A 24182-nucleotide genomic window follows, 5' to 3' on the forward strand; every position below is an offset into this window, starting at 1 on the left:
TATGGTAAAAACTGGCCAAATACTCTTTAACTATTAGAACAGAACACACATAAAAAATATATTTTTTTTTTTATTGGGCAAAACATCACAACCATAACGAATTTTGTGGTTATGGCAGCTATTTTAAGCTCAACACCGAATCTATAAACCTTATTGTAAATAAATGTAATGTTACTGTCTTTAAAGGTACCACTTTATCAAATAAAGAGTTGTGAACAAAAAAAAATCATAATTGATTAAAAAAAAAGACTGAGCCAGGGGCTTTTCAAGACTTTAATTTACATGAGTACTTTTTTGTTTGTCACCCTGAGTATAATCAATGATTCCTCAGACTCTGATGAAATGGAGTGCATCAGTTAATTAGTTTTCTTTGGACAATGCTCTTCTGTAAACTACCACAACAAGATATTTTATTTTCAAACAAGAAAAATAATCCTATGATCTACTCCTGGCAATTGTATTCAATTTGAGATACAACAAATGTATTAGAAATTCTCTCCACTATATTTCACTGTTGGATGAATTGTACAGAATTGTATTTCAGCATTACTTCAGCACCTGGCCTGACTCGTGATTATTTATGACTGCTGTGTCACTGTTGCTGGCAAAACTCCACCTTATTTCCACTGTCATTAACATCGCAAAATCAATTACACAAAAATGGTAAATATCAGTGTGTACACAGTAAAATGTAATCCCCTCAGACTACTTGGCCTGTAAATGTAAATGCAGCAAAGGCAGACTTGAGAGATAGAGAAAACTCAATTTGTTGTTTTATAAACCAGTAGAAGTCAGTTTTGGCCTATAGAAATATTCTTTTTCTTAAAGATACTATTCAGATGATCATTTCCTTATGAAAAGTACTATCAATGCACTTTTGTGTCTGAGTAGTTCACAAACTTATTAAGATAGGACTGGCAGCAGATTGGATTGAGAAATTGTTATTTCAAGAAACAAACAAACAAGAAACTTTAAAAAATATTTTAAATTCATAATTTATTGCAGCTTTCCTGCATAAAAGGATGTTTAAAAATGTGTTTATTTTTTAAAAATCAAAAAACTGAAGTACCTAATAAACTAGTATGCCCACAATTGAAAAGTATTTTTTCATAATCAAAACCTTAGGGCACATTTAAAATGTGTTATTAAAATTCAACTTAAAGCTGTAATATTCCAATAATTACAAATACTCAGTCTTAAGTTAAAATATAAAATGCTTTGATGTAGAGGCAAATGTACATTACCACTTTTGCATTAATAAAACGTGACTGATCTTTAGTTTGTTTTTTTTGTTGTTGTTATTTACTATGTTGGTACGCACACCTAAAGTTTTGTGGTGAATTATTTGGCTGTATGCTGTGCTGTAGTAGGTCAAGACATAAAATATAGTATCAATTGTTAAACATAATATTTGATTTATCAGCATTATAATAAGTGATATGGAGAACAAAAAATAGTTTTTTTTTAGTTTTATTCATTACTGCAGTTCATAGTTTCAAAATTGAAAGTCAACTTTGTATATAAAAGATCAAGTATCTGATTCAGAAAACATGACCTCTATATCCAGATAGTAACAACAAAGCCCTCAGCATCAGTTTCATTCTTTTTTACCTTGGGCTATGAGGCTTTTTGTGTAATTCTTTTGAAAGATAATAGCAAACCAAGTCATTTTGCCCTAAGCAGTCTTGTGTTGACCATGTTGCAGCCTGAAGTTATATAGACTATACCTGAAGCACAAAAAAAGGTTCTAACTGCTCTTTCGCAGCTGATGTGCACCTGAATGCCTTGCAGGCTTGTTATTCTGAGGATGATTCAAAAAATCTCTACACTCTCCTTCAACATGGATGGTTGCCTTTTAAGCTCAGATTCTCTACCAGGGACCTGGCAAGCTGAGAAGTTTTGTATTTTAACAGTTTTTTTCTTAAGGAAAAAAAATCTGAGAGAGATCTCCACTGTAGCTCCTGAAACTTGCTGGTGCAACAATCTCATGATGTGGGTAATAGAAACAAGGGATCATTGTTTCATGTGCATACCACATTTTGGCATTTTATATATCACCCTCAACAAACTACAAAACAGGCTACTAGAGGCCTTCCCAAATGGCAGCAAAATCAAGAAAAAGGAACACAAAACGTTTCATATATATATACACGTATATAAGTAGTAATGTGATATTTAACACCTGTGGTGGTATATCTTAAATTGACTTTTGGATTTGAAACTCATACTCCACACAGCTGTTGCTGTAAATTCTAACAGTAATTTTTTTGTGTTCTACATCCACTACACCTGTCTGCATCTTTCACCTTGCTGTTATGTGCTGGACTCTTGCTTCACTTAGCAATTTGTTGCTGGGGCCAGCTTCCAGATGTAATCATGTATTTTTATTATTTCATCCTGAACAGTGACTCAGGTGCTTGCCAGTTCCAAACCTCCAGTCATCCACTTTGTGTATAATCTCAGGGTGCTGGAGGTGGAGTGAAACCATACATGGACTGTGAGATGCTTTCCTAACTCGACATCAGTGGTTTGTTTTGCCTCTTTAGGCCTGACTACTCTACGGGAGGAGTGTTTGATGAGACTGACCTGTAAAAAGAAAAGTGTCCTGTCTGAAGTGGTACAACCTACTTTGAAACATAGTCTGACCAGACAGCTTCTTCTCCAGTTAAACTAATATTCCTTTTTACAATACAGTTCATTGATATGTCTGTAAAGATGCCTTTATTTGTTCACTTGTAAATCACTTAAGACAGCCAGAAAGTGTTGTTTACAAAAGGTTTTACAAAACTGGGTGACTGACAGATTTCCTACAGAACTTTAGAAGCTATTTCTGTAAGAAATTTGTAGTATAGTCAGTTAGGTTTTGCTTTTATTATCTTTTTATTATCCTATGCAATTTCTTAAAACAAATAAAACCTAATGCTTTACTTTGCTAAAGCTATTCTTAATGTAATTAAAACAGGAAGCTTATCTATGTAATATGTGCTTATTTCAAGTTTATGTCGTTGTAGACATTGCATTAATGGGTTTACACAAACAAAATTTTACTTTCCTTAAGGCTTGCTGCATCTTTTTTTAATCCAGAAACCGCGACCCCATTACATTAGCCAAAATCAACTTCTTTGCAGTTAAGAATTAGACAACATTTCCTTGCTAGAATAGAAATGTTGAAGTGTGATGGAAGTTAACTAAGCACAGACGCATGCAATGTGTTTTTCTGTTTGCTAGTGTAAAATGCAAGTAGTAATGTGAAATGCAATTGCTTTATGATGTTCTGATATATATATATATATATATATATATATATATATATATATATATATATATATATATATATATATATATATCACTTTTGCTGTTAGTTTTTAAATGGCCTATATTAAAGTTCACTAATATTTATTCCTCATTCTTTGCCTGTGTTATGTTGCAGCCTCCCTCAAGGAATCATTTCAGGACATCTTGGCTTTTGTGTCCTCCAGAGAATTACGTTCCAGAAGCATTCTTTACATCCATGACATTTAGAAAAAAAAATAACACCTGCATCCAATTTGGACATTAAATTTGTGAAAAAACTAGAGCTTTAATTTGGTTTAATTTCATGCCTTTGGGGGTGCAAAAGCCTTTGATCTGGACATTCATCATCCAAATAGATTTTGTTCTTGCATTGAGCCTTAGATTAATGAATTGGCACAGTTAGAAGGATTTTTCCCTCTTAAGACCTGACCTTCAAATGTGCACTTGCCAGTTGAAACAAGCACAATTTTACACAACAGTATGTGACTATATAAAAAAAAGCCATGTTTTAAAAGTAAGTCGATGAAGGCCACTTAGTAACAAACTGAACTGAGACAAAAGCTCAAATTCCTATGTGTTGTATCAAGTGATGTTTTAGAGTAATAGCAACAGAAAGTCCTTTGTTTGCATTATGTCGAATGATTCAGCCTTTTCCCAAGTTTGTAATGTGCATTTCACTCCACATATTTGTATTTTCAAACAAAACTGGAAAAATGATAATGTTTTGTTTTTACATTTTATGTGTTGTACCTTTTTGAGTTTCTGAAAAAATAAAAAAGAGAACAGTGATATTTGAAAAGTCTATCTATCTATCTATCTATCTATCTATCTATCTATCTATCTATCTATCTATCTATCTATCTATCTATCTATCTATCTATCTATCTATCTATCTATCTGATCAGGTATGCAATGTATAACATTAACAAAGTATGCTGGTTAGATATCTTGTTCTTTAAGATGCTGACTGTATTATTTTTTTAATTTTTATTCTCAGGTTGTTTGATGTCATGGCACAGTATCTGAAAGAAAAGGGCAGCCATAGAAAACACTTTGTCTCTCTAAGACATCAAGCAAGCAAACTATTTATTGTTTCTTTCCAAAATATGATAAATATTGTCCACAAAACAGTGTGATTTATCCTTACGATGTAGATAAATTGCTGTGTATTGGCCTGAAGAGCTGGTTATCCTGTGTTATGCCCTGCATCTGACTGCACTGGTAACACACATCTGAACTAACCGCAACCTAGCTAAAGTTCGTAGCCTACTTTTTAAAGAACTTAACACAGAGTCATGTCTCCTCTTTGATGTGTGTCACAGGTTGGTTTTTGTAATGGTTTCCTGTTTAAAACACAGCTCAGGGTCTCTTCGACTGCCTCCTCACTAATGCACCATTAAACTCCTCATTTTCTTATTTATTCTGCTCCTGAGGCTCAGTTAAATTAATGGGTGCTTAATGCCAGTGCATTGCTTGGTATTCCACTGTTTTTCTTATGTAATAAATGACTTCCAATAGAAACGCAGGGAAAAGGATATTTCATTTTAATAAGGTGTTTAGGGACAATTTGTGTTGGCTACTTTTTATTTTCATTTTCAAATGAGTAATTATGAGTAATTAGATATTTTAAAGCAACTTTTTCCAAAATTCAAGCAATTAAAAAGATATAGAAAATCTATTCTATACTGAATGGTTGAATGAATTGTTTATTAAGTAAATTCAAAATGAATATTTGCAAATAAGATATTATGGTACAAATGGTCAGTCATTTGTTTTCTTCAAAAAGTTAGAACTTGACACCAACTTTCAGACAGTGTGTGTTGCTGCTGGCCCTGAAACCTGTTTGCTCCCAGTTGGAGAGTCATCTTGGCAGATTATTTTTCATATACTTTGATAACACTAGATGGTGGAAATAAGACAACTATTAAAGATAAAAGCAGGAACAAAAGGAACATTGGCTAAGAAGTCAGAGTAAAGAAAAATACATGAATAAACTAGATATGTTTACCTGTTTGGAGTATAATTGAGTTGGGATTATGTTACTACTGTGGGAATTAATTTATCCTGCTTTATCATATTCAGTGAATTTATTCTGCATCAGTTTTCAATGCAGCAGTTGAACATGGCAAACATGCATATAATTTACAGTATGATGACATAACGTCAATATTCTTAAGTATCTTATCAGCATTGATTTTAAACTTGACTACAAATGTTCTAAACTTAATCTATTATGTTCTGTGACTTCTTCTCTTTTCATGAGACATGAACTGGTTATGATTTTATAAGTTCACCAGACAGAGTTAAGTTCACAGGATCTTTTTTTTGTAATGTTACTATTATAAAAAATAATACCTACATTAGTCGTAATGAATGTAACAACTTCCTTGCATATTTTCTCACAACTTTCAGTTTCTAGCAATATCAAAGGAAGTAAAATAAAACTAGTTTTCAAAAAGTGTGACTCACAATTTCTCAAAATCTGAGACAACTCATGCATATTCATAAGCTTTTTACCACACATATTTGGGTTAAAGTATGTATATAAGGATTTCCCAAAAGACTGAAAATATCATTTTTTTTCATATTTTGCTGTGTCGTGAAGTTTTTTGCAATTTAGATATATTAAAGAGTTTTCAGAAGTTGTATTATTTTTGAATTTCATTAAAAACAGCTTAATCATAATGCTAATATATGCATTTGCTTTTTTGAAAAGAGTTCAGCAGTTCAACCTCTGTACTAATTTTAGAATAAAATCTTTTTTTTCAAACCCAAAAGACAATCAGTCTTGACTGGCATAAAACTGTGAAGAATACTGAGGCATCTGATTTGTTATTTTGTAAAATTCTTCAACTAAGGCATCCAGCTTCATTAATTACACACGTATCTAATACAATAAACAGGATGAGCATTAACTTTATATGAAATGGAAATCTGAACTAACATGAACTCCTCAAAGTTACAAAACAAGGAATAACAAATAAGATGTAGGTGGACTGTTGAGTCTTAACCTGCAGAGCTGTCTCTCCTGTGTTGTACCATGCATCTGTGGAAAGGTTGTTTTCTTTTCACCTGTGTTGAGGTGTGAACACTCCTTGTTGCACTGGCCCGCACACCCCGCACTGCTCAATTTGTGTTTGTGTGTTTGTCTGTCCTTAATTGAATCAGCTTCTGTCTTAGGGTCCTGTTTGGCTTGAAAGGCACTGAGATATTGTGTTTGGAGAAAATCCTTCTGAGTTTCTCAGATACTTCAACAAAAAATGGAATTACTATGTTTTTTGCACTTGTTCTTCTTTTTCTCCCTGTTCAGTTCTGTGGAGTGTGCTTAATATTTCCTGTCTGACTTGACAGATGCCCAGTTAGGATATCTTCTGGTTTGAAGAGTTTTTTTTTTTAAATGTGTTTGTGTTTTTTATCCTTCTCTTCTGCCTTAGTGAGGCCCAGCAACATGTAAGGAAATACTGGACACCATATAGAACCCCAGAAGTTTCGCCATGATTGTGTGCAGGGAGTAGTGTGACTTCAAGTCCTACATTCTGAGTGAGAAGATCCTGGTCCCAAAATGACAGAGTGGCAACTCCCAGAAACTGGGTCCTGTTGGTTTTAATTTCCAACAATGAGAGAAGACAGAGACTTTCAGTCTTGTGTTTCCTTACATGTTGATGGTGGGGATGTGCTCTGCTCAAACTTGTAAAATTTTAATAATGAAAAGTTTGTGTTTTAGTGGGTGGAGAGAGTCAATAACTGTTTGAGCTGGTGTTCTGTAAACTTTAATACTAAGGCCTCCAACTTTCTCCATGTTCACCAAACAGTCCAAAAAAGCCAGCTTGTTGTCCTTGGCATCTTGTTTTTCATATTCCTAAAACTCATTATTGACTAAGCAGTCAAAGACAGCTGTATTTTAACAAGCAGCCATTTTAAAAACCAACCTGTAACATATATCAAGATGAGACATGCCTTTATGTTGAGTCCATAAGAAGCAGGCTGTGGACTTAAGCTAAATTAGTGTTAGCTTGCACAAAAGGGCAATAAAGGTGAAGAGATCTTGCTATTACCCCATAATAGTTAGTTATCTAGTGCAGTCTTTATAACAAATCTGACAAATAATTTATCAGCCTTTATTTGTGATGGTAACCTCCCTTTTTAATCCCAATCCCATGACTACCAGTGGCAGACATTGTAAATGTTTGCCACTCCAGGCACATGTCAAAGCAGTGCCACGCAGAACAATGATGTAGTTTCATTTTCTCTATTAGCTTGTTAAGAGTGTAATTCCTAGTTTACTGCAACATAAGCTCCTTCCTTATGTGGAGTCTGAAAATGGCATCACTAGTGTAAGGTAAAGAAATGTTATTATATATACTCAGTGATTATCCAAAGACATCAGATACTACTCTTTAGTATTGTTGATCTGACTTAAACATGAAAATGTTATTGTTTTACTGATTAAACAGTGTGTCAAAACGTTAAAGTCTGTCCCTGCTGTTTCTTAAAAAAGGATTAAATGAATGCACATGCTCAACAAAGAAACAATGTGAAATTATTTGTATGAGGTCCATGATTAGAATGCATGTGGACACATTTGTTTGTAAATAAAAAAAAAATAAAACAAATACAGTTGTGAACATATTGTGGATTATATGTTGGTACATGTAGTTTTTGCATGGAGTTATTTTGGCCTGAGAGATCTTTGTGTTTATGCCTTTTAATAAATCCCTCCAACAAATCCCTGCCAATATTGTTACTGCAGATAAAAAAGAATTGGAAAATAAGTGAACTGAGAATAAAACCAGTGCTGTATTAAAGCTTTCTTTTCTGTAAGACTGTGTTGTAAAGGTTGAGACAAAAATCAGACAATAGAAAAAAAACAACAATAGTTTATTTACCATATTTTGTGTATGAACTACAAATTCTTGTCTCTATAATCAATCTTCATATTTTTTAAAGGTCATGAAAGAATGCTTACATGAAAATCAATCTCTTATTCTGTTACAGTATGTTTCTCTATTTTCACTTTTTGAACAGGTTGTTGGCACATGGAAAATCAAAAATTAAAAAAAGTATTTGTTTTTCATTTTATTTTCAAAATGTATTTTATAGTAAACTACCACTAGAACAGCATTCCCTCTCAGAAAAAAAAAATTATATGGAAAAAAAAGAATACTGGCTAGAAAATATTTAAATATCTTACACACATGAGACAGCTTAATTAAAATGCAACAAATTTAACAATGAAAATTTTATATTCTTTTTGTCTATTTAAATTTAAAAAGAGAAGATGGTTACAGTCTTTAATGTAAAACTGAGTAAAACCTTGAACCATGTTGCACAACAAGGACTTAAATCTGGAAAAATGACTCACACACAGGCCAACCTATGGTTTACAAATGTGTCACACCCCACAGAAGTAACAGAAATGACAGAAGTCCAAGTGGTGGAAAAAGTATGTTTGATTTGAGGTAATCCATTATTTATCCATTGTTTTAGTCAGTCTGGGATCATGTTGAACCTTATTTAAAGCAGTAATCCCCACATGTGTTATGTGCTGAATATTCAAACTAAATGACTGAAGTCCTTTGTTTCACTGATTTACATAGCAGAAACACACCACATTGTTGGTCTCCATGATGAACATAAAACAGCCACCTGCTTTTCTGTCTGAAATGGTATTAGAACTCCTATTCATAGATTCGACTCAAATTCTCAGACTTTTGTATCTGGCAGAGCATCTTTAAAAGGAATCTTTATTATTGTCCTGTTTAGAGAGAAGAGTATGAGGATATTTTATCTGATATGCATGTACACAAGATGTCATAGTCACTGACTAGTCTCAGGTTAATCTGAATAAATGTTTGTTTTGCCACACAAAGTACACCAGTTATTGCTAGGTCTTAGCAAATTGCATTTTTGATTTTATGTACCCTGTTTAATTTTGTAAACAAAAAAATGCCAGTGTAGGTTCTGATATTATATTCTGCTTCCTTAATTGATGATACAATTATGTGATTCCACCTGTTTTAAATCAGTTTTAAATGTACCATTGAACATATTACATGTGCTCAGGTGGACATGATATTAATGTGTTTTTATTCTTCAGTTAGTGAGATTGAATTTATGCTAACTTAATGTTTACTTATGGATATTTTATTTGTAAAGTAAATGCACAATTTAGAGTTTTGACAAAACTAGATCATAGGAATTTTTGCATAGACCTGCAGATATTACAGCTTTTAAATTTAACAGTTTTAGGAGAGAAACAAACTAAATGATTTTGCATTTTCAGCAAAATATGTGACTGAAACAAGGCATGCACATAGACTTACTGAACTTAACTTGATCGTTCCTTTCCATTTCTTTTTTATTTTATAAATTTGTGGATAACTTTGTTTAAAAAAAAACAAAAATGGTACCAATTAAATTATCAGTAATTAGCAATACTCTGAAATGAAAGAAATAATTTGTTTCTTTTTCAGTCATCTTTATTACTTTAAGAGGAATACTGTCTCAAACTCTCAATCTCAAATGTGTTTGAATGTAAGATAACATATTTCATGTTCATGGAATATGCTGCAAATCTGCAGTTATGATACTCTGGTGTAATTTCAAAGAAGCATGGCAGTGGCATGACTGTAATAGATATTTTACTGTTGAGCAGAAACAGTACTCACTTGCTAAAAGAAAACCTAAGACCATCTGCCAAATGTCTGCCTAACCACTACATTTATGATGTCTGGCACCATTTTTCACAGTGGGGACTCTAAAATGGTTTCTAGGATATGGGCACCTGCAGAACTTAGTCCATCCAAAGCCCATGGGCATATCAATTAAAATGTAAATTGTGTTGTTGCTAAGAGAGAGGGAGAGAGACAGGTGCAACTCAAACATCTGGTTGATGTCTGATCCCTCACATTCTGTCTGACTGTAAAACCTCTTGTAGCATAAGCCTTGCCACTCAGGGCCAAGTCCTATGGCTTGCAGGGGCAGGGTGTGAATCTGGGGCTGCCAAACATCCCCATGTGCAAAAGTGGCACACAAATGACAAGTAATGTGCTCAGACAGCTGTATAAAGGGTTTAAGCTTTTTTCAGTTCATCACTCTGATTCTGACAGCAATCCTGCAGTACTGTGAAAGAGGTAACTGGTCCCAGCATGAAAAAGTTGGCGTCTAAGCAATAATCTTAATATGCAACATTACACAGCACCACAAGGTACAGTAAATGTGAGTTCAGGATACTTTGGAACAAATTTAAGGTAGTGAACATTTGCCAGGATTTAAAATGATTTTCATCAACACGGACATAACTCCTGCCTAGTTCAATTACAATGATGCTTCTAAAGTATTTAATAATGCTGTTTTGACTTTCAGAACTTCAATTATACTTAGTGGGATTGTCAATATGTTTGTTATAACAATAAGAGGATCCTTCTGAGAAATAAAGGCCTATAGTCAAGACAATCTTGAGATTCAAAATTAAATTATATTTAGCATATGCAATAGTGATAGAAAAACATACAGGTCAATGAAATTTATTTTAGTTAAAAAAAAATTTTTGGAATGAGGATAGTCCATTTCGTCAGCAGTCAAAAGTAGAACCTATTTCCTTTTTTCAAGATCCCCAGATAATTGATGGCAAAGTGAGTGCCTAATGTATGTGGCAGTTATAATTAAACAGTGAAATATGATCAGATTTCATCACTGACACTTTCATACTGTCAAGTGTTTAATTCAGCTTTGTTCCAGATGGTCACAAAAGATTTCAATCACTTCATCCACAGCTGGGAAAATCCCTAATGTGCTCTAAATTTTTATGTTACATGGGGGAAAATTAGTTTACTTTCTCTGATTCAAGTTTTGCAGTTATACTGAAAGAACAACCTCAGAAAAAAAGATAATTTGCTTTTTCTTCACCAGAAGTCTTCTATAAGAACTTGAAACCATATTTGTAAACCAATCTTGTGACATGAGAAAAAGAAAACAAAAGATGAATTGATTGATAAAAAATAATTGCAGATTTTTTTTCTTGATCAAACCACAATATTTTTTTCTTAAATAAATAACTTCTGTTTTGTAAAGACACTTTTTGAAACAGTAGACATATTCTAATTTCCAAAGTTTTTGAGTTAACATCACTAGCCAGTGATTTGCAAATCTCAAGTCTTTTCCTCCTTGTTTGAGCTACAGTTCTCATGAGTATTTGTCAGTACTGTCCTCTCAGTAATGCCACTATGTAATGCCAACAGTTTTTTGATGTCTCACAAAAATGTTAGATTTGGGTCTCTTGCACATTGTCTTTTGAGGTTGCCCGAATTAACAAAGGTTCGTGCGCTGAGCTGTGTATGGAATTGATAGTAGAGGCATGGTTGTAAGCAGTCTTGTAGGTGTTATAGTGGTTGAGGTGCTCATGCTCAAGAGGTGGCAGAGTCAGGTGACCCTCCATTCCTGGGCCTCCAGTGACGCAGTCCTCATCCACATTAATAATCTCAATAGTGCGTGTGGGTGCGTGGTGGTTCTGCTGGTGGTGTTGCTTACGCATCTTGTAGAAGATTATCAGCATGACAGCTGCCATAAGTGTGATTGCAACAAAGCAGCCAATGATGATCTTGGTTGTCTTCATTACCTCATCCAAGCCATTAAGTGAGCCCTCTGTCACAGAGATTGTGTAGGTCTTCTCTGTTGCTCGGGTGGAGATTGGGGTTCGAAATGTAGTGGTTGTGGTAAAGGTGGGTGAAAGAGTCTCCCATGTACCAGCAGAGGGTGTGGGGCCAACCTTTTGTTGAACAGTGGTGGTGAAGCCTTCATTATGAGGTGTTTCTATTGTCTCTACTGTCACTGTGGTAAAGTAGCTGAAACTGCTGTTCTCTGTTGAAGACACATTAAGTGTGGCAGATGCTGTTGTATTACCTGCAGAATTACTGACCATGCATGTATATGTGCCTGTGTCCTGCATGGTAACATTGGTGAAATTTAATGTACCATCGTTTAGGACTGAAATTCTGACCTTGTATGCGCCATGTGTCATAATGGAACCATTAGGTGTAATCCAGCTTACTGAGGTCAAAGAGCTGGCTCTGCATTTCAACTCTGCAGCACTTCCCTCTGTCACATTTAGGTCTGCAGGAGGCTCCACAATAACAGGAGCATAACAATGAAAGTAATTCTGGTCCAGCTCACCAATGTATCGTCCTTTAAAGTTTGAAGGTGAACTGCAGCGAGCACAGCAGCTGGTGTTTGCTGGTACCATCTCCTTTAGCCACCAGCTGAGCCAGAGGATGTCACAGTTGCAATCCCATGGATTGTGGTGCAAGTGCACCCTCTCCAGGTGATGTAAAGGAGTGAAAAGATCATGGGGCAAAAGGGTAAGGTTGTTGTGGGCTAAATTGAGCTCCACGAGGGACTGCAGGTCATCAAATGAGTTCCTTTCAATGGTCTGGATCTGAGCATGCATCATCCATAATTTTTGCAAGTGGATAAGCCCTTTAAATGAACCAGGCCGAATAATAGATAACTGGTTTCCAGACATCTCAAGTTCATCAAGCTTTACCAGAGGAGTAAGATTGGGAATTTCCTTCAGATTGCACATTCCCAAATTTAAGTAGCGTAGATTGCTGAGTCCTTCAAAGGCTCCCTCTGAAATGTAGGAGAGTCGTTTAAGCTCCCCAAGGTCGAGTCTTCGTAATGAGGGAACTCTGTTGAAAGCATAAGATGGAATGCTCTCTATTGGGTTATTCCTAAGCCAAAGTTCTTTTAGTTTGGAAAGGTATTCAAATGCACCGTTTGGGATGGTGGTGAGTCGATTATCAAAAAGCTCCAAGGTATTGAGACTGGCCAGTCCATTGAAGGCTCCTAGCTCAATTTTGCGAATGTGGTTTTTGCTCAGTTGTAGAATTTCCAAATGTCTTAGGTGCTTGAAGCTGTCCACCTTAATAACCTGAATGAGATTTTCTTGCAGATTCAGGTAGCGCGTGTTGGTAGAGATGCCATCAGGTACTTCTCGCAAGCCCCTGCGGGTGCAGATGACTTTACTGAACTGGTTGCTACAGGAACAAACAGACGGACACGTCTGAGCACGCACCAGTCCTGCCACCACTAGCAGCTGCAAGGCAAGGAGCAGTACAAATAAGGGGTCGGACAAGGCCCGGTTCCACCTAGGACCTCGCATCATCTGCTGCTGCTGAGAGGAGGTCATCTTGTTGAACATTCATAATTCATTGACTTGTCTTCCACTCTTCAAAGAGGTTTTGGGCCCACTGAAAAGAAATGAGAGAAAAGAGAAAAACTTCCTTAAATACAGTTATTGAGTGTCCAAGTCTAATGCATGTTTGAGATTACTATAACTATTTATAGTAGTTAGGACAAAATTATAAATAAAAGTTTCTCAAAGATCACCAAATCTCTCTTTTTGCAAATGTTTATAACACACATACATCCTCACACAATATTAAAGCAATGAAGGACTGCTTTTAATATTTTTTTCCTCTGGTTGTACTGTCCCTGCAATCTCAATCCTAGTCATATAAACAATTTCACAAGAAAGATACTGATATCTGTGTTGCATCTCTGTAGGAAAAGGAAAGAAGAGAGGACAAGCAGCTACAACTACTGTGCTGTGATTTATATTTGAGAAGATTGGGACATAAATTATGAGGCACCTTGCCATTCAGTAGTCTCTTAATCAAGTCGAAATTTCTAGAAATGTCTGATTACAACACATACAGCACTGTAGTTCTTCAAAAATGGCTATGTGACTGGGATAGCAAACTCGAAATTCAATGTGGGATTTAAAAAAAAAACAACTGTTTATAATATATAGACTACACAATAGTAACAAACTAAAATTATATAATTAGGGCTCACTGTGTAAGAGAGACAGAAGTTGAAAAAGTGTGTTAGAAACATAGATGTTTAACATATTTACTTATTAGGTGTAATGTTTATGCATGTTTAAATGATTCATAAATTAAACTTATTCATTATATAGTATCTTCTTTTTTAATGCTCACCATTGTTATTGTTTATTTGTAAATGCTGGTTAAAAAAGCAGCTACTTAACTCAACTGCTTTTGGTGACAAACAAGACGAGGGATTTTTGATTATAGTCTCACCTTTAAACTCCATGTTAAGAGGGTTGCAAATCAGATAATTAAAGTTTAAATACTCTTTCTACAATCAGACATATTATCTTCTGAATCTACTGGATTAAGAATTCATGCTTTGTGCTGTAGTCCTCCGTTACTTAAGTATTTATTCTCTTATATTAGCTCAGTGAAAAAAGTTAAAAATGCATAGCTTTTTTTTTTAAACATGAGTGGTAAATGAATGGTAATTCCTCACTGTCTTTCATTAAAATTTATACATCTCTTTTAATATTGTATTTGGTCCTATATGAGAATCTTAATATCTTAAAATATGTACATTTTACAGTTATTTGTTTCTGAATCTACTATATTTAATTACGAAGATAAATGAATGGGGCATATTCTGGTCCAGTAGGATGGCCACAAAACAGATTTGTGAAATCAATAGTTTTTTTTTAAAAAAGCATGTGCGTGATATATGGTATTTTTCTCATATTTTAGCTTCAATACCCAAACTCTTCAGTTTTTAATTGATAAAATGTCTCTACAGAATAGAAGTCCATTTCTTTTGTTTTTCAAATTTTCAGATTTCTTATTTTATGCTTGTTTTGCCCTTTAAACATTGCAGAGGGACTCATTACTGTGACTAAAGCTATTTATTTTTCTCCAATTGTGCCTCTTTACACTAGATCTCCAGTTAGAATCTGTATTGATTTAAAATATTTTTATCACCTTTAAGGCTTTAAATGGCCTTGAGTTATTGACATGGTGTTTAGACTATACTAACCATTGAGATACATAGACCTCACCCTGGTAACTGTTCCCTTGTCACAGTTTGTGACAAGAGAGATATTCTTTTTTTCCATTGGGGCCTGTTTTTATGAAAATCTCTGCTTTCTGGACTCAGGCAGATCAAATCTATGTCTATGTTAACTTCAACCAAAATTTTATGTTTTTCTATAAACTTGTAAAAGACAGGACAACACTAAAAAGGGTCAGAAGCTAACACGGTTAAATAGGTGTTAAACAGAATAGATAAACATTTAAAGTGTGTCTAAGGTACATGACTTGAATGATTTTGAGTGTGGGAGAAAACTAGAGCAAATTTTAAAAAATCAGCATGACCATGAGGGTGTGTGTGTGTGTGTGGGGGGGGGATCATACTACAAACCACAGAGGTGGAGTTACAACATCCAGTGAAATGTTGGTGATAGATTTTGACCTACTGTAGTGTTAGGAAAGGAAATAAAGCAATACACTCATTTAATTAAGGTTTTTGCAAACAAGCATTTTTGTGTTCTGTTGGCCAACTATCACTGACATGTATAAGTTACAGACTTAACAATTACTTAATAGTGTATGACATTCTAAACAAAAAATGATAGCGAAGACTATCATTCAAATTACATTCCAGTAGCAGAGATTCTGCTGCTTCTGTACAGAGTGTTTAATAGTCAGTAAAAAATGCAACAGAAAGTTTTGTTCACTTGTGAAAGAACAGGCTATTACTGTAACTGCTGATTAATTGGTTGATTGCTAACTCCATTAATTCTTCAATTGCAAAACTCAAAGCAGCCAAATCTCTGGGTAAAGAAAAAATGTGTTTTTACATAGTAGCAAGTAAAATGTGACAGAGATCACACACTAAGCTGAGAATCGCGTTCCAGTATAAGTTTATTATTTTTTTTAGAAATCACACTTACCAAGTGACTATGATTTACTTTGCTTTTTTGAATTTCTCATGTCACAACTACGTACAAAATGTCAAAAAGTGAATATTTATGGTACACATACTCTTTCAAGATGAAATATGAGCAATAAAATGACCGACTAAAAATACTGCAGTTCGTGTTTGTAAAGAACTCTCTCTCAACTTCTGTATCTCATTTTTTTATTTACACATCCCTCTTTTCAATAGATCAAACTTCAAACAAGGAATAAACAGTGAATCAGCAGAACTGCATCCAAATTACGGCAGAAGAAAATACGAAGTTGATTTACAAAACAAAACAATATGTCAGCACACTGACAACGGAAGCAGCCAAACTGGATTTACACTGTGCAGGGATGGAATTAGATGAAAAAAGATCAAAGAATGAGATTAGGGAAAATAATGCATTTTGTCCAACTTTTGTAAAAGATTAAAAACTGCTAGCTGTCTCTTTGTCTGTGGAGAAGAACTAAAGAATGGCTCAGATGAACAGAAGGGGCAGACAATGAAAGAGCAAGATCTGCAACATTGGTGAATTATTTTCCAGCTTTATTAAAGGGAAAACTTCAACACTAGAGCTAAACATACAGAATAAATCTGGATTTACATGTTAAGTGAAAGCCAGTAAATGAATTAAACAATTAATAAAACCACAGCGACCATTACTACCAATATTATGGTTTAAATGATAAACCAATTGACCCAGTATTGTTAGATCATTCAATCTTTGTGGAGTGGTGAAGGGTCCACACGTACATATAATTTTTTCAAACTTTTAAAAGGGTTTTATATTGTAATTTTTTACCCACTCACACAACTTCTTATAGAACAGTTTATTTCTGCAGCACCATTTCTTTACAATTGCACACCAACAAGTATAGAGGGCAATAGGTAGCCCTTAGAAGTTGTTCACAAAGACTTCAATGATACACGCTTTAATTGAGCACTTCAGCACTCACAAGATCAAACCACTGATTAACTGATCAAAAGTTAAGCAATCATCCACCACGCTATTATTGTTCTTCACTTGAATACTGTAATGCCCTAATGCTACGGACAGCTTTAATTTACACCTCTCAGGTCTTCAGTCTGGTTATAATCACACAATAAACATTCATTTCAGAGGTCTGTAGCCTTGTCAAAAAAACAATTTCTCTAAAGAGTTTAAAAAAAGCATTTTGCGTCACATGAAGTTGATGGTAAGTTCTAGCAGGACCGAAATAAAGGAGGTAGTTTTCAAGAACTCAGCAGTTCTTTCAAGAACAAACACCAAGAGGCATGCAGGTCATCAGATGATCCTACAAGCTGTAAAAAAGGGTGTATGAATTGGAAACAGGGATTACTGACTGACAAAACTGTGCTGATTACTAATGAAATACAAGCAGTATGAAAGTAGTTGGAAACAAGGACTATGAAGGACGTCCAGTGGTACAACCATAAGAAGAGAATATAACTCAACTGAACAGCCAAAACAACCAAAACTGTCAAAACACAATAAATCTAAACAAAGATCAATACAGAACAAAACAAAAACCAGGATAAGGACTCAAACTATTATATTCCTATTTGCTAAACATACTTAAACAAAAAAATAAATCATTCAATTTAAATGACTAATTAAAAAATTTAAATAAAATTTGCTTGAACAGTCACATAATCAAACATAACGGCTTAATTTACCAAAAACATTGATGATTTATGTATACACTTTTTAAAAGACAAATTAGAGAAGCAAAATAACATGATGTAATAAAAAATCTTTGTTTACGTACTTGTTTTCTTTCACCTTTGTAAAATGCTATAAAGTGTATAGTGCTACCATGTTAACTTTGCTAAGTGTGATGTTACGTTAGTCTACCCGTTTTTAGTTTATCCTGAAGAAACTCTTCCTAGGAAGCTGACACCACAACTATAATGTAACCAACAGGAAGGCCAAAGTCACTCAAGATTCATCTTTTAAATGACACAACAAATCAATACGTATACACAAATGCAACATCTCTCTGACTAATGGTGTTCAGTTCTATTTTGAGTTCTTGTAGCGCACAGCAGTTTCTTCTAGCTCATTCTGTAGTCTCAGTCCTTCTGAAAGCTTTAATTCTGGAGTCTGTATCCTATTTTTGCAATATAAATCAGTCAGAAATTGGTAAATTATTTAGCAGCAGTAAAGAGATTGTGTCCTCAAGAACTTAAAAATCATCAGGTGAAACCACTGGTTGACATAAAACACGAGGGATTTTTTTTTCTCTTCCCTATGGTGAACAAGCGTTCTCAGCCTTCTGTTTGCACAAACAAATTCAGATTTTCATTCAAAAGGTGGCCAAAGTTGGAGTGGACTCACTTGACTCTGTGTTGACTGAATTAATGCATGAGTGCTTGCTGATTATGAACTTTTCAGTAAGGAGTGAGTGGCAGAAGCTTCATCTCTCACAGTGCATTCTGGAAAAGGATGGCGAGAGATTGTGAAGCATGAGACATTTGTGACAGAGGAAGGTCGACAAGTTTGGCAGAGAGAAGGAAAGAAAGAGAGAGCGGGAGATTAATGAGATATAAATCAAATCAGGTCACGTCTGGATAATGCCAGCAATCTTGCAACAGCTCCAAATATAAACCAGAAACCTTTCAGGATTCCAGGGTGGGAGGAATACCCACCACATCCATCACTGACCTTCTCTTTTCCATCTTTGCAGCCTTACTGAACAGAGTGAAGATAAAATGTACACTTTAAATAATTAAATTAGGACAGTGAATTGTAGCAATTATATGGATGGATTGTTATTTTGAGCAGTAGTTTTATCAACACTAACATTACTCAGCTTTTTTAGAAGGTACAAAAACATGATGTAACATCTTTGAGTCGGTATTAGGCATTGCTATGTGTCTGTTGTAAGTTGTGTGGAAAAAAAAAAGTTTTTGTTTTTTTTATCCAGTGTAAATTGCTTCAAGTTGTGTTTTGTAGTACTGACTCCTATAAACATTTCTGTTGGTTGATTACCTTTGTCCATAAGTTCTGAGTTTGTAAAGTTTCTATCCAATTTTTGTCATGCTGTGCTTTTGTTACAGTATAGAGATCATCCTGTTTGTTCAGCACCTTCTGTTTTATTATCAGAATCTTGTTCAACGTTCACTGGTATGCCTCTAACCTCTCCTGTCTCACATTGGAGTTCACGTTTCTACCCCTATCCATTCCAGCCACAAGAACCTTAACATTAATGAAAACAAAAGTCCTACATTAAAAGTACCACTTGTATTTTTCCTCTTTTTCTTTTTCCTTCCCAACTAAAATCAATGATTCTAGCCTCATCTGAATTACATGTGTGTTTTACTCTTGTTCTGATTTATACTAACGCACTAACTTGACTTAAAATCAAATCCAAAGCACACATCCAGGATTCTGTGCTTCAGGGGTTGTTTTACCAGTTTGTGTTAATTGCCTCAAACAGTCAATCTGGATCTGGAATTTTGTATGGCAAAGTTGAAAGCGTTTTGTTTGCTTTTTAAGACTAACAGACACTTTTAATTTTAAAAAGTAATTTGCAATAAATAAAACAAGAAAAATAATCATTTTAAATACACAAACATATACAATAATCTTCTGTAATGAGCTGTATACGTACCAGCAAATACTCTTTGTCATAGGCCTGGGTTCCTAAAATAGCACTTGAATTTCAGACACTATAACAACCCTGTTATGATCTTTACACTTAAGTTAACTTGCTTCCCTGAACAGATTTGTTTGTTCTTCTTCTTGTCTTGTCAGACACATGCCTTGAAAGCTGCTGCCCTCATCATCTGCAGCCAGCGAAAACCAGTGAGGCGTGTAGGGGCAGACTGAACACAAGTGACTGTAAAGTGGGGTTGAATGTACAAGCCACATACAAAGAATCACAAATTAATGAGAAGTTTTGAGAAGCCTTTTGGTTAACGCCGAATGAGACACTAATTTATTTAAAGAGTGCCCTCTAACAATGTTTATGAAAACAATAAGTGTTGATGACCATTAAAATAAAATTTTTACATATTAATATTAATTCATAAAATGAAATTTGATGCTAAATTTAAATTATTATGATTTGCTATTCTTTTCCTTCACTGATAAAGCTTTTGCCACTTTTACACCCTTACTATACATTTTGTTTTACATTTGCTATATTTTGATTTGATTTGCATTTACTTTCCATCTAACTCACAGGAAGCCAGCTTGGCTGTGTTGTCCTACAGTATTATGCAGCCCAACACAACCAAATATGACAAAAGCAAGCTACAGTGCAGCCATTCCTTCTTGGAGGTTTAGTGTCATTGCTACATGTTTGTTTAGTCATTTTTTTTACGCAAACATACAATTTCTCACTGTTTACTGTGACGCATCTTTTTCCTATTTTTGAAGGAGGCCATTAGTGGTGATGATGCTTTAGTGAGTCAATATGATATCTGCCAAAGAGAGTGGTGTGTCACTAAAGTATAACAAGGATAATGTATCATTACTTCAGGGCATTATGCTTGCCATGCAGCTTTAAAACAATTTGACACAGGAGTACAGCAACTGGAAATCCCCTCAATCAAAGAAGGACCCCTGGAGTGACACGGTTTTCTCAAAAATAAGAATTTCACTTGGCCCTTTTGGTCCACAGGGCCAAACAGTGAGTTGATTTTAAGTTTTTGGCTTTGATTAACTGCAAGGAAATCAGATATCTGTATTAGAACATACAGGAACTTAAATATTCAAGTAAAAATAAAATTTTTTTGCAAACAAATCAGACAAACAAATCTGGAACTTTTGACATAGATAACAGGACCTTGTCAGTATCCAAAGTGTGCACGATGTATGTGTAAATTTCCATTTATGAATAAAATGACATTTTAGACAATTTTAGTTTTTTAGACAATGTGTTGAAAATGTCAAGGTAAAAGCAAAAATTAACAAAAGTGTCTGTTTTTTTTCTGTTGCAGTTCTATATGTGTGTCTAAAGTGTGTGCTTTTGGCATGCACAAATTCTCCTAAGCTGTGTACATGACATTTGCCTTGTTTCACAGTAAACAGCATGTTGGCAGCGAAGGCTAGTGGCTGACAAGAGCTACTGATAAAATCAGTCTTCACCCTGTGAACATCTTAGAAGGTTGTGAGCAGATAATGGCTGCTAACTACTCTTCCAGGATGTCAGGGTAAGGAGCCTCTTTGTAGAACTGCTGTCACTCCAGTGTCTACTTGGGGTCAAGGTTAGCATGCATCACTTTAAGGCTTTCTGAGCCTGCTGAGGTCAATTGGAGGCTGTGAACTCAGAAAGCCAGACAGCGTGGTCTCCATGAGAGTATTGAGCATTGCTTGAGAAAAAAAAATAGATAAGAGGGAGACAAGAAACTCAGTAATTTAAAATAATAAACAAACAAGCCACTGTGCTATAATATATTATATTAAGTACAAACTGTGTTAATAAATTGAAAGGTCTTAAAAATATTTTTTTTCACATATTATTCCTTTGCATTTTTATTATACAATCTAATAACAGATTCTGGACAATTGGTAAAACCAAACCAAATAATACAGCCTAACAGAAGTGAGTATATGTGTTAAAAGAGCAGAAAACAGTGTAGACAAACATTGTGCCTCTATTTGTATTCTCAGTAAAATATGACATTCTTTTAATGACCTTTTCATTTTTCATAGCTTTAACTGCACAATTATAAGATGTTTTACTGACTTATTTATACATTATATTCTCAGTTTGGCTTGCATTTATATGTATTTTGGAAACAATTTGTTATAATGTTTGTATGAGAAGGGTGGTATTAACATCCAAATAATAAAAAAAAAAGAAAAGGACAAAAATGTTTATGAGGACAAATAAAATGTGAATAAAGCATATTTTATTATGAGCAGTAAGAGTACAGGGACCTCTTAAGATGTTTTGCTTGTCATTCGAGGAGCTTTCTCAATTCAAAAAAAGAGATGGTATTTTCCTGAATCTGTTTATACACACACCATAGTAAATTTGTCAGTGACTAAAATCACCATTCAAACTCAGACTTAAAATCTGATAATGAAAACATAAAACTGTGAAAACAGTATTAGTTTATATAGAAACAAAAGAGGCAAATGTTAGCTTAGTCATAAGATCTGTACACTTTTCTTCTGTTTGTTTTATTTTATCATGTTGTTTTGTAATTAAATGACACCAGTCAGATTCTTAGTGGTGCTGTGAGGACGCATGTGGTAAATCTGCATTTGCTCCATAATTAAAACACTTTACATTCAATAACACACACATTGATACACACATATATGAACTACTAAGTTACAAGCTGTTACAACCTAAGTTACAAGCTGTCTTTTAAAAGAGGAAAAACATTTAAAAGAAGATGAAAACATGCCAACTGAGTCCAAAGCACTATTTCAATATCATTCCATTAAGGCATTCTATCTCCAGTCCCAATGGGATGAATAGAAAGGGTGGAGAAAATTCAACAAAATACCACATGAAAGAAGCTTTGAAGTAAGTGAATCACAAAAGCAACTATTTATGCAAGTCATATCAAATAAGCTGAATGCCATTTAGCTTTAAAAAAGGTCTGACAGACATAACTTTTGTGTTTGAACTTTTAAAGAATCACATAGGAACCAACAGAGTTTCAAAGGGGCCAAACGCCCGATACTTGATCTGCAACTTCACTGGCTGCTAAAAACTTTACCGCAATTTACTTTGGCAGTGACAATAGATGCAACAGTTTAGAAACAAACAAAAAATGCTACTTTATGTTGACTTTTTAAAGCCAAATCTGGTGGGCTTAATAAATTTTGTCTGCTTCATAATAAAAGTAACCAATCTGCTGCATCTGCAAGAGTTTAATAGCCTATGCTGGAGCTCAATGATTAGAATCATTAACCTAAATTGAAAGCTTCTTTAAAGTGATGACATTAGAAGTTCCTTAATATCCATCTATCCATTAATTTTATTTACCTGCTTTTCCTCATAGGGAGATGGTGCCTATGTCCAGCGGCCATTGGTTGAGAGGCGGGGTGCACCCTGGACTGCACTCACACATAGTGACAATTTAGAGGTACCAATCGATCTGATATGCATGTTGTTGGTTTGTGTATTGAAATAGGAGTGCCTGGACAAAACCCATCTATGCACGAGGAGAACATGCAAACATGACCCAGACAGGCCTCACACAAGTGGTGAACCTGCGATCTTCTGGGAGCTTCACAAATAATTTATACTTTTTGAGCAGGTAGATTCCACATTACAGTGGTCAAAAGACATACGTACACTTGCTGTGGAGCTCAAGGTGAGAAAAAGAGGTGCACTGAATATATGCTCCCAGCAAAAGAAGTACTTACTGATATAGATGGATCGTTTTTTGCAGTCAGATGCTATTTCAGGTGAAGTGGCTGTAAAACATTTGCACAAATATCTATGATTTTGCAAGCCTTTTTTTATTATTTTTTTTATTATATATTTATTTTTGCCTGGGATAAATAAAAGCAAACAAGCTGTCTTGTCTGTCAGGATTTCTCTCTGGCTCTACAAATGCAGTAAAAACTACACTTACTGATTTCTACCATAAATAAGAACCTGACTTTCTAAAAATGTACTGGACACAATTTTGCATAAAAATTTTTTCTTTAAAACAGATCCAGTCATGTTGATAATAATTTTATAAAAAGGTTAATTTACACCACTGCAATACAACAAGTCTAAATCAACTTTATATATAAAGTAGATGAATATTTGTTGCTCCTTAAGCTAAAAGACTGCTGACCCACAAAAACAATTGTAACCTGGTAATCATGGTAATGGATGTGCAATAGTATGGTTAGCTATCTTGTGGGAGTCATTAAGTTCAATGATAGCTCAGATGATCGTAAAGCAGGCTCAGAAAGTGAGGTTATTTTAAAAGACCCAGTGCACCATGTTCCATTATAATAACCCTAAAATTCATAGATAATTATTGCTCCAAACAGCCTGTCAAATAAATTCAAGAGTGCTCTAAATAGCTCCACTAATTATCCAGACTTTATAGATTAAACTAATAAAAAGAAATGAACAATGCTTGTAAAGTATCTACAAAGAAAGCAAATATTTTTCTCCTATGGAAATGTA

At 34.5% G+C, this 24182-nt stretch overlaps 1 protein-coding gene across 2 annotated transcripts in view; it reads right to left on the reverse strand.

The window, feature by feature from the left end:
• Positions 1-8157: 8157 nt before the first annotated feature.
• The window catches only part of lrrc4ca (leucine rich repeat containing 4C, genome duplicate a), a 54679-nt gene continuing 38654 nt past the window's right edge, over positions 8158-24182 (reverse strand). The window contains exons 3-4 of one of the 2 annotated variants that reach the window (XM_017423069.3): positions 23420-23470; positions 8158-13541 (exon numbers count right to left, since the gene is read on the reverse strand). In XM_017423069.3, coding sequence (XP_017278558.1) covers positions 11558-13492 — 1935 coding nt within the window. In that variant the 5' untranslated portion in view covers positions 13493-13541; positions 23420-23470 and the 3' untranslated portion in view covers positions 8158-11557. The remainder of the gene's footprint in view (positions 13542-23419; positions 23471-24182) is intronic. The other variant, XM_017423066.3, reaches the window with a different exon arrangement.

The sequence above is a fragment of the Kryptolebias marmoratus genome, linkage group LG11, assembly GCF_001649575.2.
Source record: "Kryptolebias marmoratus isolate JLee-2015 linkage group LG11, ASM164957v2, whole genome shotgun sequence".
NCBI lineage: Eukaryota > Metazoa > Chordata > Actinopteri > Cyprinodontiformes > Rivulidae > Kryptolebias > Kryptolebias marmoratus.